The 15,649-nt window shown below is 38.1% G+C and overlaps 3 protein-coding genes across 4 annotated transcripts; 1 reads left to right on the forward strand and 2 right to left on the reverse strand.

Annotated features, from left to right (window-relative positions):
* Positions 1-816: 816 nt before the first annotated feature.
* LOC120425583 (threonylcarbamoyl-AMP synthase) lies at positions 817-1,901 on the reverse strand. Its single transcript, XM_039590156.2, has one exon. The coding sequence runs from the start codon at positions 1,899-1,901 to the stop codon at positions 1,119-1,121; it is 783 nt and encodes a 260-aa protein (XP_039446090.1). The 3' UTR covers positions 817-1,118.
* A 36-nt stretch (positions 1,902-1,937) lies between these two features.
* Positions 1,938-2,553, reverse strand: LOC120425584 (DNA-directed RNA polymerase III subunit RPC10). Of its 2 annotated transcripts, XM_039590158.2 has the most exons (3): positions 2,431-2,553; positions 2,186-2,281; positions 1,938-2,124 (listed from the first exon to the last, which is right to left on the reverse strand). In XM_039590158.2, the coding sequence occupies exons 1-3, from the start codon at positions 2,536-2,538 to the stop codon at positions 1,939-1,941; spliced, it is 390 nt and encodes a 129-aa protein (XP_039446092.1). In that variant the 5' UTR covers positions 2,539-2,553; the 3' UTR covers position 1,938. The 2 variants fall into 2 exon arrangements, with proteins under 2 accessions (XP_039446092.1, XP_039446093.1); XM_039590159.2 differs by lacking the exon at positions 2,431-2,553 and having other exon boundaries at positions 2,186-2,424.
* A 5,582-nt stretch (positions 2,554-8,135) lies between these two features.
* On the forward strand, positions 8,136-13,145 carry LOC120425582 (protein disulfide-isomerase A3). The gene is made up of 3 exons (XM_039590155.2): positions 8,136-8,433; positions 11,238-12,083; positions 12,187-13,145. The coding sequence occupies exons 1-3, from the start codon at positions 8,285-8,287 to the stop codon at positions 12,656-12,658; spliced, it is 1,467 nt and encodes a 488-aa protein (XP_039446089.1). The 5' UTR covers positions 8,136-8,284; the 3' UTR covers positions 12,659-13,145.
* Positions 13,146-15,649: the final 2,504 nt, after the last annotated feature.

The following is a 15,649-nucleotide window of genomic DNA, read 5'->3' on the forward strand; positions in this document are numbered from 1 at the left end:
AGCCACTTGTCCCGCGCTGCTTTCTTCTCGTCCCAAATCGCCTGACATTCCTCGTCGAACCAGCCGTTCCGTCGAACTCGGTCCACGTACCCGATGGCGCTCGATTCCGCTGCGTTGATGGCTGCTTCCATATGGCTCCAGCAGGCCTCCAGAGGGGCTTCGGCGAGCTCACCCTCGTCAGGCAACGCTGCTTCGAATTCCCGCGCGTACTGGGTAGCGACCTCAGGATCGTTGAGCCGCTCCAGATTATACCGCTGCGGGCGACGGTACCGGATCTTGTTGACCTCAGACAGGCGTTGGCGCAGCTTTGCCACCACCAGGTAGTGGTCCGAGTCGATGTCCGCGCCACGGTAGGTTCTGACGTCGATTATGTCCGAGAAGTGCCGACCATCGATGAGAACATGGTCGATTTGCGTCTCCGTGTCGTTCGGTGATCTCCAGGTGTACTTGTAGAGGAGGCTGTGCTGGAAGAAGGTACTACGTATGGCCATGTTTCGGGAGGTAGCGAAATCGATGAGTCGTAGGCCGTTCTTGTTAACTTGTTTTGCCAGATCTAAACCGCAAGATCGACCAATTTTTTTCGCGCGAATTATTGGCGATTTTGCGATCGCTGGACGCAGATTTTGTTATGCACCGCTTCACTACAGGTTCCAACACCTGCTGACGGGAACTTCACGTCGTGGGGAACCGGATAACCACGGATTCGCGAGTATATTCGACAGACCGGCCGGAGCATAACACCGCGTAAGTGCGCACGCACACTTCTCCGGTAAGCAAAAGTGGTGAATATTTTGGACCTATTTGCCAAGAAAAATGTGAAGAGTGATATATTTTTTGCTTTATTTCTAATTTAGGAGGAAAAAGTAGATCCTTGACCACCAAAATGAAGATAATGACTGCATGTATCATTCTCAAGTGGCAGATCCCTGCCAGATTTGGTGAAAAGCTCAATTTCGTTGAATTAAATTTGGTAGACCCAAAATACGTACTAGGCCCAAAATAGGGACAAATACCCTAAGTAATTTTTTTTTTAAATTAAACTAAGATTATATCCGTTTTCAAATAATTAAAATTCAAATGTTCATCGTCTCTTGATAAAACTAGATATCCGCGTCTCACTAAGCTCTCTTTACGATCTCTTCGAAACGGTAGCGCTTTAGTAGTTCAATCGTGCGCTTGATGGCCACCCCCGTTCGAATTATCTCAAACTTTCGTGGCTCTGAAAGGTCAATCACGGTGGACGCTGCCCGTTGTACCTCGGACTGTCCAAGCTGGCCACCGTCGAACACCGCACCTAGCTCTGGCCATAATGCCTTAAACTCGGTTATCTCAAGTGTGCTCTTTTGGGAGCTAAAGTTTGCCGAAGTCAACGCCATCGGTGCCTTAAACTGTTTGGTTACACTCCTAATAAAATTAAATTTTGGTACTCGAATTCCTATCTTCTCTACCCCCGGATTGAGGTACGGATTGTCCAAGTAGTGAGACTTTTTCACCACAATGGTGACCGCTCCCGGGAGCAACTCTTGCAACAACCCGATCGGTAAATGATCTGCTCTGCCCCAGTACAAAACATCCTTAACTTCTGGAACGCAAATCGCTATCGGTTTGGTACAGATTCTTCCTTTAATTTTGTACAACTCTTTGATCGCGGCTGGGTCGTTCGCACTGCAAGCTAACCCGTACACGGTGTCCGTGGGAAGGGCAATTACTTTGCCAGATTCAAGCAGGTTAGCAGCCTGGGGAATCGCCTCGGAACTTCTAATATCTATAACATGCTTCCTATAAACTGACCTAGTAATCTTCTCGTATGGATGTGTACGCATTTTCATAGTCTGCAGCTGTCGCATTTTACCGCTTATTAATAAGAACGAATTGTAAAAATTCCTCCAAACTACGCTCATCACCCGAAAAAGCCCACCAAGAACCACAATATCTCAGCTAGTCCCTCCAATTGTGGCCACAGACTGGATTGGCACACTTGTAGAACGTCGTCATAGGTTCGTCCGCGGAACGGGTTTGCATCTGCATAAAGTACGCCCGGTTATGCGCACATGCCGGACAGTCGGCGTCGGTTGAGTCTACGTTTTCCCAGGCCGCAGAACCGCCCATAACATGGTCCACTTCCTGCAAAGCGAAATCGTGACTCAGCGTGCGCTTCCAATCTAATCTTATCGCAATTACTAACCTTCAACTTTGGGTAAATTCGTGTTGAAATCTTCCTCTTGATTTTGCAAATGTACGGGCAAGTGTTGCACGAGAAGCGCAGCGAATCCGTTCCTTCCTCCACGAGCAGCAGGTTCCCGCAGGTTGGACAAAACATAAGCATCGTTAGGCAGGACGAATTTGCGGTTTTCGGAGGTAGAAAATTAAAATATAAAGCCAAAAATTAGCCCTAAACGGCTCTTTTCAAGCGGGATTGTTTTTGGTTACCTGGCACGTGCTGGTGTTTTCTTTATTTTTGCAACTGTCACATTTCCACACAAACCGAAATCTACACGTTTTGCCAGCTCCAAAAGTGTAAAGTTTACTCCTTTTCATACGATTCAATTTAGTTAAGTGTGTAAAGCAGAAGAGGGAACGTTGTTTTATTACGTAAAGTACGGTATTGCGCGTATTCCCGAAAAAGACACGCGGCATACCAGCCTCGAAACGACGCGCCGCACTTTCGGCAAATGCGCGCTGTCAAATCCGAGGTCAAATCCCATACTGAGCGTTTTGTTTTTGTTGGTGTTCTTCTTCGAATTGCATGGCATTGTTGCCGGGTATGTTTTTTATTGCACCAAATGTGCAGAAAATCACTGGCAACAGTGTCTGCGGCTCATTCTGAAATGCCGCGCGGCGTGTACCTTTGAGAGAAACGGACAATATGCTGATCGGAAGGAACGCGGTCAAGAAATGTTGCGTGTTCTTTTCGTGACCCCCCCAAGAAAAGTTGACAGTTCGGTATGAGCGCGATTGACGGTGTGCGCGCTTGAGGTTCTTTCGAGGAAAACATAAAAAGATTAAAAATATTCAAAACTTTAAATTAAATAGATTAAAAATGTTTATTCTAAAACTTTTAACAACAATTATAAACAAAATTAAGAAATCAATAAATAAATTAAATTTAGAAATTCTTAAATTCTAAAACAAGAAAAACTGAAATTAAAAAAATATGAAATTATGAAATAAGGAAATTAAAAAACTATGTATGAAATAAGGAAATCGAAAAATTAGGAAATTAGGAAACAAGGGAATTAGGAAATTTGGAAATTATGATATTAGCAAATTAGTAAAATAAAGAAAATAAGAAAATTCTGAAATTATGAAACAAGGAAATTAAGAAATAAGAAAATTAATATGTAAGGAAATTAGGATGTTAGGAAGTTAGGAAGCTAGGAAATTAGGAAATTATGAAATAATGGAAATAGGAAATTCAGAAATTAGAAAATCGTGAAATCAGGAAAATAATATGATAGGAAATTAGGAAATTCGGAAATTAGGAAGTTAGGAAATTTGGAAATTAGGAAATTAGGAAGTTAGGAATAAGAATATAAGGAAGTGTGGAAGTTAGGAAGTTAGGAAATTGGGAAATTAGGATATCAGGAAACTATGAAATTAGGAAATTAAGAAGTTCGGGAGTTAGTAAATTAAGAAGTTAGGAAATAAGGCAATCAGGAAATTAGGAAGTTAAGAAATTAGGAAACTAGGAAATTAGGAGTTTAGGAAGTTAGGAAGTTAAGAAATCAGGAATTTCGGAAGTATGAAAATTAGGAAATAAGGAAATTCGGAAACTAGGAAATTAGGAAGTTAGGAAATTTTGAAGTTATAAAATACGGCTGGTACAAATGTTTAATTTTTTTCTGGAATTATTATATTCTTAAATTCTTAAATTCTTAAATTCTTAAATTCTTAAATTCTTAAATTCTTAAATTCTTAAATTCTTAAATTCTTAAATTCTTAAATTCTTAAATTCTTAAATTCTTAAACTCTTAAATTCTTAAATTCTTAAATTCTTAAATTCTTAAATTCTTAAATTCTTAAATTCTTAAATTCTTAAATTCTTAAATTCTTAAATTCTTAAATTCTTAAATTCTTAAATTCTTAAATTCTTAAATTCTTAAATTCTTAAATTCTTAAATTCTTAAATTCTTAAATTCTTAAATTCTTAAATTCTTAAATTCTTAAATTCTTAAATTCTTAAATTCTTAAATTCTTAAATTCTTAAATTCTTAAATTCTTAAATTCTTAAATTCTTAAATTCTTAAATTCTTAAATTCTTAAATTCTTAAATTCTTAAATTCTTAAATTCTTAAATTCTTAAATTCTTAAATTCTTAAATTCTTAAATTCTTAAATTCTTAAATTCTTAAATTCTTAAATTCTTAAATTCTTAAATTCTTAAATTCTTAAATTCTTAAATTCTTAAATTCTTAAATTCTTAAATTCTTAAATTCTTAAATTCTTAAATTCTTAAATTCTTAAATTCTTAAATTCTTAAATTCTTAAATTCTTAAATTCTTAAATTCTTAAATTCTTAAATTCTTAAATTCTTAAATTCTTAAATTCTTAAATTCTTAAATTCTTAAATTCTTAAATTCTTAAATTCTTAAATTCTTAAATTTTTTAAATTTCTTTATTCTTAAAATTTAATTCAAGATTTTTTAATTTTGGAAGAAATAGAGTTTTTGATTGTTATAATTTCGAGGTTTTCGTAAATTTGTATTTACGAATTTCTATATTTCCGATTTTTAAAACTTTTGGAATTTCGACTTGTACACTGCCGTTCTACGCATAATTGTCCCATGTTCGAAAAAGTGCAACTGAGAAAAACGCGATAGAAATTTTTCGACCGTTTTCTGTGTTTCTACGCATAATTGTCCCGTGGGTCTATATTCGCCCTATGTGTCCCTAATCGCCCCAGTTAGCAGTTGATCACCCTTTTTTGTGATTCTCTTGCTATACAAAAGGTAAACAAGACATAATACTTAGTAAAACTAATGATTCCGTGTAAGAAAATACTTGGTGGGACAATTATGCGTAGAAGTTTAACGATGGGACAAACAGACTTGGTGTTGTTTTTCATGAGTTTCCGAACAAAGTACCAGATTTTATGTGTTTTTCTTAAAGTACACATCAAACTAAACTTAAAAATGTCATAAAGTCAAAATCGCCCAAAACTGACATGGGACAATTATGCGTAGAACGCACGTAGAACGGCAGTACATTCGTTTCGAATTTTAACATTTTTGATCTATGGAATTTATAAAAACGTTAAAAATTAAAATTATTATTCAATTCTGCATATTTGTAATTTTGATTTTCCAAATTTCAGATTTTTGTTGAAATTTTCTTTATTATTCAAAAAAAATGTTATTTGAAATTTCTGAAATGTTTGTTTTTTTCACATTTTTGAATTTGTTGTTTGGTTGGATTTCAAAATTTCAGATTATTATTGTATTTTCAGTAAGAACATAGATATTTGTATGATTATTGTCAAGTTTAATTTCACTCTGATTTACTTCATTTTGGTCCCGCGAGTGTGGATAAATCGGACAGGGCAGGGGACTCATAATCCAGAGGTAGCTGGTTGGTACTAGCAATAAATTGTTGGTGACACGATGGTCGACATCTATAAAGACAACTTCTTTTTTTACTCCATTTCGACCGAAAAACTAAATCTGTCCTTTTAGTTACAATATTCTGCTTTTTGAGATTCGTCGGGAATTTTAAATATTATTATCTCCAATACAAAATTATTTAAACGTTTGTAATTATCAGTTGCATTCAAAAAGAAACATTACAATTCTTTGATTTTTTCATCAAAACATATTACAAACAAGCACCGCGCGAAGAAACGTCAAACGCAATCTTTCCGTTTCTGTTACTTTTCAGCTGCGTACCGCTTAAGAAAAATCTTTTCGTGACCCTTTCCTTGACCGTTTCTTGGGCGTTTTTTTGTATGGAGTTTTGCGTTCCTTCCCATCTGCGTATCAGCCTTAACGCAGCTAAATAAAGTACGGTACGGAGATCGGAAGGAACGCGGTCAAAAAGAGCATTCTTTTCGTGACCCCTTAAACAAAGCTCGTGTAACGGTTTCTTAAATTCTTAAATTCTTAAATTTTTAAATTATTAATTTCTAAAATTCTTAAATTCTTTAATTCTTTAAATTCTTAATTTCTGCTTTTTTTAAATTTCCAAATTCTTAAATGCTGCCATTTTTGCCAGTACGATAGAGTACGAACTGCAATTCCAGCTCAAATCAGGAATTTTTCTGGTACTATTTTATAATTTAAAAATTACTGTATCTCGAAGCCGTTGCATCGTATCAAAAAGTGGTCAAAGACAAACTTGTAGGAAATTGGACGGGCTTTCTGAAAAAAAAAATACACTGAAATAAAAATTTACGCCACTTCTATGAGATTTTTCAATTTTAAAGTTTAAATTTCAAGGTGATGTCACGATGTCAGACAAACTTATGGGAAATTGGACGAGCTTTCCGGTAAAAATATTTACGAGAATGAAAAATCAAGTCTGTCACATATAAATTGCCAAAAACCACCAAATCATTTTTTCAACACTTTTATTTTTAAAACCGCTGATCTTCACACGGATTGGACAAAGGACAATCGTCAATATGGTGACTTTTATGTCCCGGGTCTTTTTGTTACATCTTAAGCTATTTCCTCAAAAATTTTGAACAAAAAAAAATCGTGACATCACCTTAAAATTTAACTTTTGAACATAAAAATAAAAAAACATCTCGTAGAAGTGGAGTGTATTTTTATTTCAGTTTTTTTTTTTTCAGAAAGCCCATCTTATTTCCTACTAGTTTGTCTTTGACCACTTTTTGATACGATGCAACGGCTTCGAGATGCAGTAATTTTTAAATTACAAAATGCAAACATATTTAAATAACATACGGCCTTCTCAAATGTTATTTTCAAGTACAATTGGCTCCATATACACAAAAATGGCTTATATAAGCCTAGGATAACATGTCTACAAAGTTTCATTGAATTCGGAGAGAGTCGGGTACAAAACTACCAGACAAATTCCTGATTTGAGGTGGAATTGCTCGTTTTAGGAATTGTTTTTAATTTATAAAAAAAAAACTTATCGAATTTTAAGTTTCGGAGTTTTAAATTTTGATTTTATTTTTTTACAATATTTTATTTTTTAAATTATAATTTCTTTAAACTTTTCAATTTCAGCATTGTTAAATATTTTAATTTTTTATGTTCTGAACATTTAAATTTTTGAAATTTAAAATATTTGAACTTCCTTTATTTCTATTTTTGATTAATTGAATCTCAACTTGAATTTTAAATTTTTGAGTTTGAAAATTATTAATTTTTTTAATTTTAAATTCAAAATAAAAAAAATCACAAATTTGAAACTTCAAATTGATTTATTGGTTTTTTCTCATACATATTTTTTTTAATTTTTAAACCTCTGATTTGTTTTTTTTTTATTTCTCAATTTTAAAATTTCTAAATTTCCCAATTTTGGAAAGTTCAATGAAGTTTGTTTTCCTTGGTTCTCTCTCTTTCGCACTTTACTCAAAGTCATAATCGTGTGGTCAGTTTGTTGTAAATTTTTAAAAGTGTTGCTAGTAACGGCACCAAATCAGCATTATCTTAGCTATTGACAGTGTCAATCATTTAGGGTGGATTTGCATTAACAAATGCTTTTTCTCGATTGTTCGACGCGTTCGACTCGCGATTCCCGAGCACGTGGTTCAAGCTTTTGACAGCTGTCAGTCGTTCCAATTTATGGAATTCGGATTCGTTCCATTCGAATTATCGAACTACTCTGTATTCAAATGGGAGAAAGGCATCAACCATCTAAAATTTAAATAAGCAACCTCGTAAGCAACACATTTTTCTAAAAAAAATACCTAAAAAAATATATAGCAAATTTCTAAAAATTGTACAATAGTTTAAACTTACCGACCGTTTCAAAACACTTTCAAAGCGTCGCTTCCAAAATTTCCTGCAAGCCAATTTCTGCTTCGTTCTCCATCCTCAAGACCACATTCCACCGGACAACCAATCAGCAATCGCCAACAAGCCATCGCCGATGCATCCATCTCGCTCTGGCCTAAGGTCGCTGGCACTGGCACCGGCATTCTACAGCGGCTTTTGCTACACCTCATCCACCATTTCAGTCCATCTTTTGAGCCACGTCTGCTCGCCCGCAAAGCACTCGTCATCGTCGTACTCCCGGGAGTCGTACCTGGATTAGGAGGGACCCGTTTTATCGGTATTTTTTGAAGGTGGTGAACCCCGGCCCAATATCCGGCCATGTTCTTCGCCAAAGTGCTGTTCCTGGCCGCGGTGGCCATCCCGGCGGCGTTTGCCGGTGAAGCCGACGTCCTGGATCTGACCGACGCAGACTTTGCTGCCCGGGTCGCCGAGTCCGAAACTACGCTGGTCATGTTCTACGCCCCGTGGTAAGTGGATCAAGAATAGAAAAGGAATGGGATTTGCAGAATTACTGCGGCTTTCCGGCTTAACTATCTATCTGGATTTGATTTTGTGTATTGGAAGTATTGATTAGTCAAACATTTCGTTCTTTGTGTTGAATCATTTCCACACCCGCACCCATACACTGACAGACAAGCCGGGGTGTCATAATAAATGACGGATAGATATCGAATTGTTACATCCAATAATGAGGGTTCATTGTACAGCACTTTGATCTGTATAATTTAAAACTTAGAAAATTTTCATCTTCCGTTGCACATGTTGATTGGACACGTGATGAAATTTTAAAAGAGAGAAGTGTCTAAATTTCGTCAATGCATGATATATATTGTTTTCCGTGTCACTGCAGTCAATCATAATTTGCGCTATCATCTGAGTTTTCACATCTTTTTCGTTTGTCCACGTTCATCGTCTACGTAAGTTGGAGATTTTACAAGAATTTTATATTTTGCACTGAATTTCTAGATGACGTGGTGCCTCGACAAGAACCAAATTTCAAAGTAGTTATGCCACGACATAACCGGAATGGCGTTGAATGACATAGTACATGTTAGTTTGGTGTATCATGAGTTACTAGAAATTCAATGATGGGTTCGGTAAACGCAGATTTCCTGCAAAAATATGCATTCTAGGTACTTGAAGTTCACATCCGTTTTAGGGAAGCGCTTATTCAGTGGACAATTGTATGCATGTACTTAACTTTACGGTCGGTGTTAGGAAATCGTTCATTTTGCTTGCAATTTTTCTGCGTTTTGAAAACAATTCAAAAAATGAATTGTTTCAACAGGAAAATTATTTCGTCAATGTTAAAATTCTTAAAGAAAATTGCAAAGTAATTTGCGAATCGAATGGTGCAAAATCGTGCCTTTTTGATTTGTCTGAAGGAGTGATAGCTGCGCTAGGGTAAGATTAAATTCTCGTATTTCTGGATTATTTTCATATGTTATAGTTATATATTTTTTAAAATGTTGTTTTAAAAAAAGGAAATCTCATCCAATTTTGTTTTACTACAGTATGAAATGAAAAATCTTATTTGCTTCGATTCCCGCCTTATCCTCCTGGCCTTCTATCGGATGGGGAAGTAAAACGTCGGTCCATTTGCGTAAAAGAGGTTTTTGGTGACTCACCACACACCTTCGGGCGCCTAGAAATGAGCAGAAACTTGCAACAGAGACCACAAAAGACCCGGGGGTCGTTAAAGTGGATTGCTTTGCTTTGCCTCTAATGTTGCCATATCAGCACTTTGACATTCAATAACAGCTCATAAAAAGGGTTTTCAACTAAAATCGAGTGATAAATAGTTCAATAAGAAGTGAGCAAGCAAGTTTCTATCAAAAGTTTTGCAAAATTAGTTGTTTAAATCAGTCATGCAATTTGAACGGAACCCGTTCTGCGTTCGTTCTAATTCTTGAAAATGAACTGAACCCCCAGCGCAGGAGCCATTGGTTTTCGTTCCTATAACAGAACGTCACTTTTTCGTGCCGTTCTCTTCAATGTTTGGAACGCGCCCGTAGCCAGAGGCTTCCATGGCGACTGTTTAACTTAAATTCACATTCAGTCGACAGATTTCCACAGAGCTTGGTAGATCGGTGGTAACATGCAAGTTCAGTATTCAGAGAAAGCGAGTTTGATTCTCATTTTTTTCTAAATATTTTTTTTTCTTTTGTGTGATGTTGGGTACCCACTTTAGGACGCAGATTGAAATGACATTTCATACAATTCAAGAAAAACCCAGCTTGGAAGGCTAGGGAGATTAAAATGATAACTAAAAGGTAGACGAAACCTTATTATCACTGTAATTTAAAAACTTTTGCAAGTTGAAAAACTTCAGGAAAAAAAAAAGTTTCGAACTCACTACCTCTGATTACTAAACCAAATTGATACCACTAAGCTGGCAGGGCTGACATGTAAAGGGATGATTAGAAGTCAATCAACTTTAGCTAGTCTACTGCGGTCTAATCAATAAAAAATGTTGAAGTTCAGAACTGGGTTCTCCGTTCGTTTCAAAAAAGCCTACTGAACGAACGTTTCTTAGAGACTAGCGTTCGTTCTCGGAGCTGTTATTTTTCGTGTTGCTGTGTGAACTTGAACGAAACTGCCAAACATACGAGAATTTCCCCTACTTTGTTGGTATATCACCAGTTTGTCGTTCAGTTAAAAGTTTCTAAAATGCGTTTTCAACAATCAAGGAATACATAGTAAAGCAAGCAAGTTTTTACAAAAAAAATTTTTTTGAAAATAATTGTTCAACCCTTTCACGCCCGAATTTTAAAAAATATGTTTTACGTTAATGATGGGAAAACGATTCTTTGACACTTAGACTTTTTTACCGAATTCGGTAAAGTTTACCGAATTTTCAACTGCTGAACAGTTCGGTAAACTGAAAATTACCGAAATCGGTAACAAAGTTTGTTATTGTTCATCGTACAACCGATATTCGGTAAAATTTTGTTTATTTTGGCAGATGGTTTATAGATGTAAACTTTACCGATTTTTCAACTATGTACCGAACTCGGTAAATAAATCTAAGTGTGATATGACCATACGAAAATTATAGGCTAGTTTTAGAAATTTTTATACTTGGGTCTTATATGACCCAAAATGGCCTAAAAAGGTTAAAATAGTGAGAATCTGCAAAAAAAATCCTCATACTAAATATCAATAACACATCAATTTTCCGAGCAATAAACCCATATTCAGAAGATATTTTATAATTGCAAATTATTTTGAATTTTGAAGTAATTTTCAACTAATTTTCTTCTCCTCCCAGGTGCGGTCACTGCAAGAAGCTGAAGCCGGAGTACGCCAAGGCCGCCGAGCTGGTCCGCGGCGAAGACCCCCCGATTGCGCTCGCCAAGGTCGACTGTACCGAGGGTGGCAAGGAAACTTGCAACAAGTTCTCCGTGTCGGGCTACCCGACGCTCAAGATCTTCAAGAACGGTGAAGTATCGCAAGAGTACAGCGGCCCTCGGGAGGCCAGCGGTATCGCCAAGTACATGAAGTCGATCGTCGGCCCGGCCTCGAAGGATCTGCTCACGGTGGAGGCTTTCGACGCGTTCCTGAAGGTGCAGGAGACCAGCGTCGTCGGGTTCTTCCAGAAGGAGTCGGACTTGAAGGGTGTCTTCCTGAAGTACGCCGACAGCCAGCGCGAACGGTTGCGCTTTGGACACTCGAGCGCGCAAGCTGTGTTGGACAAGCAGGGTGAGACTGACGCGATCTATCTGTTCCGTGCCAAGCAGCTGGCCAACAAGTTCGAGCCGGACTTTGTCAAGTTCGAGGGCAAGACCAAGGAGGAGCTGACCACCTTCGTCAAGGAGAACTTCCATGGGCTGAGCGGCGTTCGTACGCGCGATACCCAGGCCGACTTCAAGAACCCGCTCGTTGTGGTGTACTACGCCGTGGATTACGTGAAGAACCCCAAGGGAACCAACTACTGGCGTAACCGCGTCCTGAAGGTGGCCAAGGAGTTTGTCGGTCGCGTTAACTTTGCCGTCAGCGCCAAGGACGATTACCAGCACGAGCTGAACGAGTACGGATACGACTACGTCGGCGACAAGCCGCTGGTGCTGGCCCGCGACGCCAAGAACCAGAAGTTTATCATGAAGGATGAATTCTCGTAAGTATAAGATAATGCCTTATCGCAACAGACACATTTGGTTGCACAACTTGGCCACGTCGTCCTCACAATCTCATTAAAATGTGATTTACTTTTCTTCCAGCGTCGAGAACCTGCAGACCTTTGCCGGTGAGCTGGAGGAGGGCGCGCTGGAACCGTACGTCAAATCCGAACCCATCCCGGAGAGCAACGACGCCCCGGTCAAGATTGCCGTCGGCAAGAACTTTGAGGATGTCGTCACCAACAACGGCAAGGACACCCTGGTCGAGTTCTACGCGCCGTGGTGCGGCCACTGCAAGAAGCTGACCCCGGTCTACGACGAGCTGGCGACCAAGCTGAAGGACGAGGAGGTCGCCATCGTCAAGATGGACGCGACCGCCAACGACGTGCCGCCCACGTTCGACGTCCGCGGCTTCCCGACGCTGTACTGGCTGCCCAAGGACGACAAGAGCAACCCCAAGCGCTACGAGGGTGGCCGCGAGGTGGACGACTTCCTCAAGTACATCGCCAAGCACGCCACCAGCGAGCTCAAGGGATTCGACCGCAAGGGAAGCGCCAAGAAGGTCGAGCTGTAATCTCATTCTACACACTCACTAACTAGCCAGCGATAGAGAGAGAGAGGTAAAGACTTGACCGTCCCTTGCAAGTCTTTCCTGTGACTTGGCCACATGCCGACGCCAGCAGCAGCAAAGTGTAAATTTCCATTCCTGTTTTGTGAGACCTCAGCGAAATTGTGCTTTCCGATAAACTTTATTTTTTTCTCTAGCGAGGGTCAGTTCGAGGGACAAACGTAGAAATGCTTCGCTGGCACGAACAAATCAACAACAATTAACAACGTAAAACGCTTAGGTCAGTGGTCAGGGAGGTGAAGAAAAACTGACTGCACGTTAGTTGAAAAATTTTCATTTTCTTACTATCTTTTCTTTTTTTGTACGATTCACCACTACGCGGTTGTCCATTGTATGTTTAAGAGTGCAAATGAGGGAGCAGATTAATTCTTTGTGCGGATTAATTTAACGAGATCTTACAGTTGAATAAAGATTCTAATTTTTTTAAGACTAAGTCGAATGGAAGTGGCCTTTGATGTCGAAAGAAAATTCCTCAAAAATAACTCGCTTGTACTGGTTGTATCGTTAGTAGCACCTTCTGTTTGAAAACAAAAAACTCCAAGTTGAACTCACTTGGAAATGCCGTGGAGAATTTCCCTTATGCCCTTGAAAAAATGACGCATCAACACCCCCCATAAGGGTGGAATCAAGTTATATGGGAAAATTGAAAATAATAAAAATCCTATCAGCAACACATTTTTTGGGTCCCTTTTTGGGCTTCAAACAACCTCACAAAATTTGAGAGCGATTGGTTAAGCCCACGATTGGCACAAAGCGAATGAAATTTGTAGGGAAAAGCATTTTCACATTTTTGAATTTGCAGGCCAAGGATTGATACCTAAGAGCATGCAATGGCACTGACCTTGTTGCGTGCTCTTCGGTTGACGTCCACGTAAGGAACATCCTGGAAGGAGCGTAACTAACTACATCCGTAGTTCTGTTAGATCATCCGAATTATCTTGATCAGAAAAGTATAGCTCTGGTTCCTTGCGAGCGTCCTATTTTCTTACCTCCACGTTGGCTTGGTTTTCATGATGACCTAGCTGGTGGCCTGTGGAAACGGATCGTAAACCTTTGACCACCGCGGGTCAGAGTCGAGACGGCTAAAAGAAAGGGGCGCGACAATGTGGGAAAGGGAAGTAATTTGTGATTGTAGACGGTATTGTTTTGATTCGCAGTATGTTGAGTCAACTGCTGTGGATGTACCTGAAACATCACAGAAAGGGGTTTCTATTCTTTTCATTTTTATCTACCATCTATCTTCTGTTTTTAATTTGCTCAACTGATTCAAACTTATTCACTGATTCTTCTGTTTACTATCCACAATTTGGTTTGGATTTTAGTAACTCTTGATTCTCTTAACTATCAACGCTTTTCCACTATATTTGACTAACTAATGCTGCTGCAACAAACTGCCAGTTTTCCCTGAATTTGGTAGCAATGTCAATTCTGTTTATCATTTGCCTTTTCTTTATATATCTATTTGAATAATTTCATCTGCCTTATAAGTTGTCGTTAATGCAATCTAAGCTAACCTCTACTTATTAACTATTATTTCTTTCTACATCTACTACATAAATCACTATCTTTCTTTTACTACTGATTCTTTACATAGTATATTTCCTTCACTGTCCATTGCATTGAATCTTCACCTTTTTCTTAAGCAAGTGAGGTTCGAGCCTTTACTCAATTAATGGAATGATTAAAGGATTAACACAAATATTACTATTGTACTTTTGGTAAACTTTTATAACATGCTTAGGACCAAAATATTGTAACAAAACACCGCGACAAAAGAAATAGCAACAGATAAACACGACTCAACAATAGGGAAGATTTCAGGAGAAAACAATACCCAGTAAATAACAGTTAGATTTTTAATTCAAACAATAAATAATAAATTTTTTTGCTTTAATGAAAGTTGATAGGCACACTATAAATGGTTAGGCGCTTATACTTACATCAAACCCTACGTAATGTACCACCCCCGACCGAGTTAAAAAATGCGTAACCGGAAAAGAAGGTGTGCATGCCTGGCACGAACACTCAAAGCGTGTTCTAGCGTGCTGCTCGTACTGACTCAGAGCAAGGGTGAGATGTAGGTGTAAGGGCAGTGCGTGTTCGTCGGGAACCTGGTGCATAAGATCGGTCAAGGCCCGTTCTTACACTGAAAATTGCGAATTGCGAATTGCGAAAAAGCATTTTCACATTTTTGAATTTACAAAATTCATGTTTTTTGATTTTATAAAACAAACATCGTAGAAGTATAGTCCTTGATGTCCTGAACAACTCTCCCCAAGACAGTATGGTGCTTAAGGTCGTCACAAAAAAGATACAGAGTTTTTTTTAAAGTAGTGTATTGAAATAATCAGCGAAACTCACATTGTCTGCCAACAATGCCAAATAAAAGGAACCATGAATTACAAAACAAATGTGGTTGTTCTTATATTTTGATGAACCTTACGTAAAATCGTTATGAAGCAATGTTCAGAAGACATTATTTAGTTAAATTGCACTCCAATTCCTCAATTATATTATAGTTTTCGAAAGTTTCCGCTTGGCAGTGTTGGCAACAAGTATGATTTTTAACCGAGTATTTTGAAGCGTCTCTCTTGAACGCTCTGTAACTTTTGTTAGAAGCAATTTAGCACCATACTGTTTTAATAGAACCTTTTAAAAAAAACTCTATAGTTCTGGAGTTTTTTTTGAAAAGGTCCAATAATCCAAATTTTCAGTTTTTGCTTTTTGGGTGTTTTTAATACCCCTGACTCAAGGCGGTTTCAAAAACACCCAAAAAGCAAAAACTGGACATTTGGTTTATTGGACCATTTAAAAAAAAAAAAATTAAAAAAAAACTCCAGTTGTTCAGGACAGTGCTGAAAATGTCAGGGGTCATGACGCGAAAATCGGCGACGCTGACACAAATTTTTCAGATCCAGTCACTGAATCGCAAAACCG

Source organism: Culex pipiens, chromosome 3 (genome assembly GCF_016801865.2).
Source record: "Culex pipiens pallens isolate TS chromosome 3, TS_CPP_V2, whole genome shotgun sequence".
NCBI lineage: Eukaryota > Metazoa > Arthropoda > Insecta > Diptera > Culicidae > Culex > Culex pipiens.

Bases quoted from the DNA above. Each gene is read 5' to 3' on its own strand.
- LOC120425582 (XM_039590155.2), top strand. From the start codon at position 8,285: ATGTTCTTCGCCAAAGTGCTGTTCCTGGCCGCGGTGGCCATCCCGGCG. The intron at 8,434-11,237 runs GTAAGTGGATCA...TTCTCCTCCCAG, and splicing joins GTCATGTTCTACGCCCCGTG to GTGCGGTCACTGCAAGAAGC. The intron at 12,084-12,186 runs GTAAGTATAAGA...CTTTTCTTCCAG, and splicing joins ATCATGAAGGATGAATTCTC to CGTCGAGAACCTGCAGACCT.
- LOC120425584 (XM_039590158.2), bottom strand. From the start codon at position 2,538: ATGAAAAGGAGTAAACTTTACACTTTTGGAGCTGGCAAAACGTGTAGA. The intron at 2,282-2,430 runs GTAACCAAAAAC...CTGCTCGTGGAG, and splicing joins AAAACACCAGCACGTGCCAG to GAAGGAACGGATTCGCTGCG. The intron at 2,125-2,185 runs GTTAGTAATTGC...TTCGCTTTGCAG, and splicing joins GAATTTACCCAAAGTTGAAG to GAAGTGGACCATGTTATGGG.
- LOC120425583 (XM_039590156.2), bottom strand. From the start codon at position 1,901: ATGAGCGTAGTTTGGAGGAATTTTTACAATTCGTTCTTATTAATAAGC.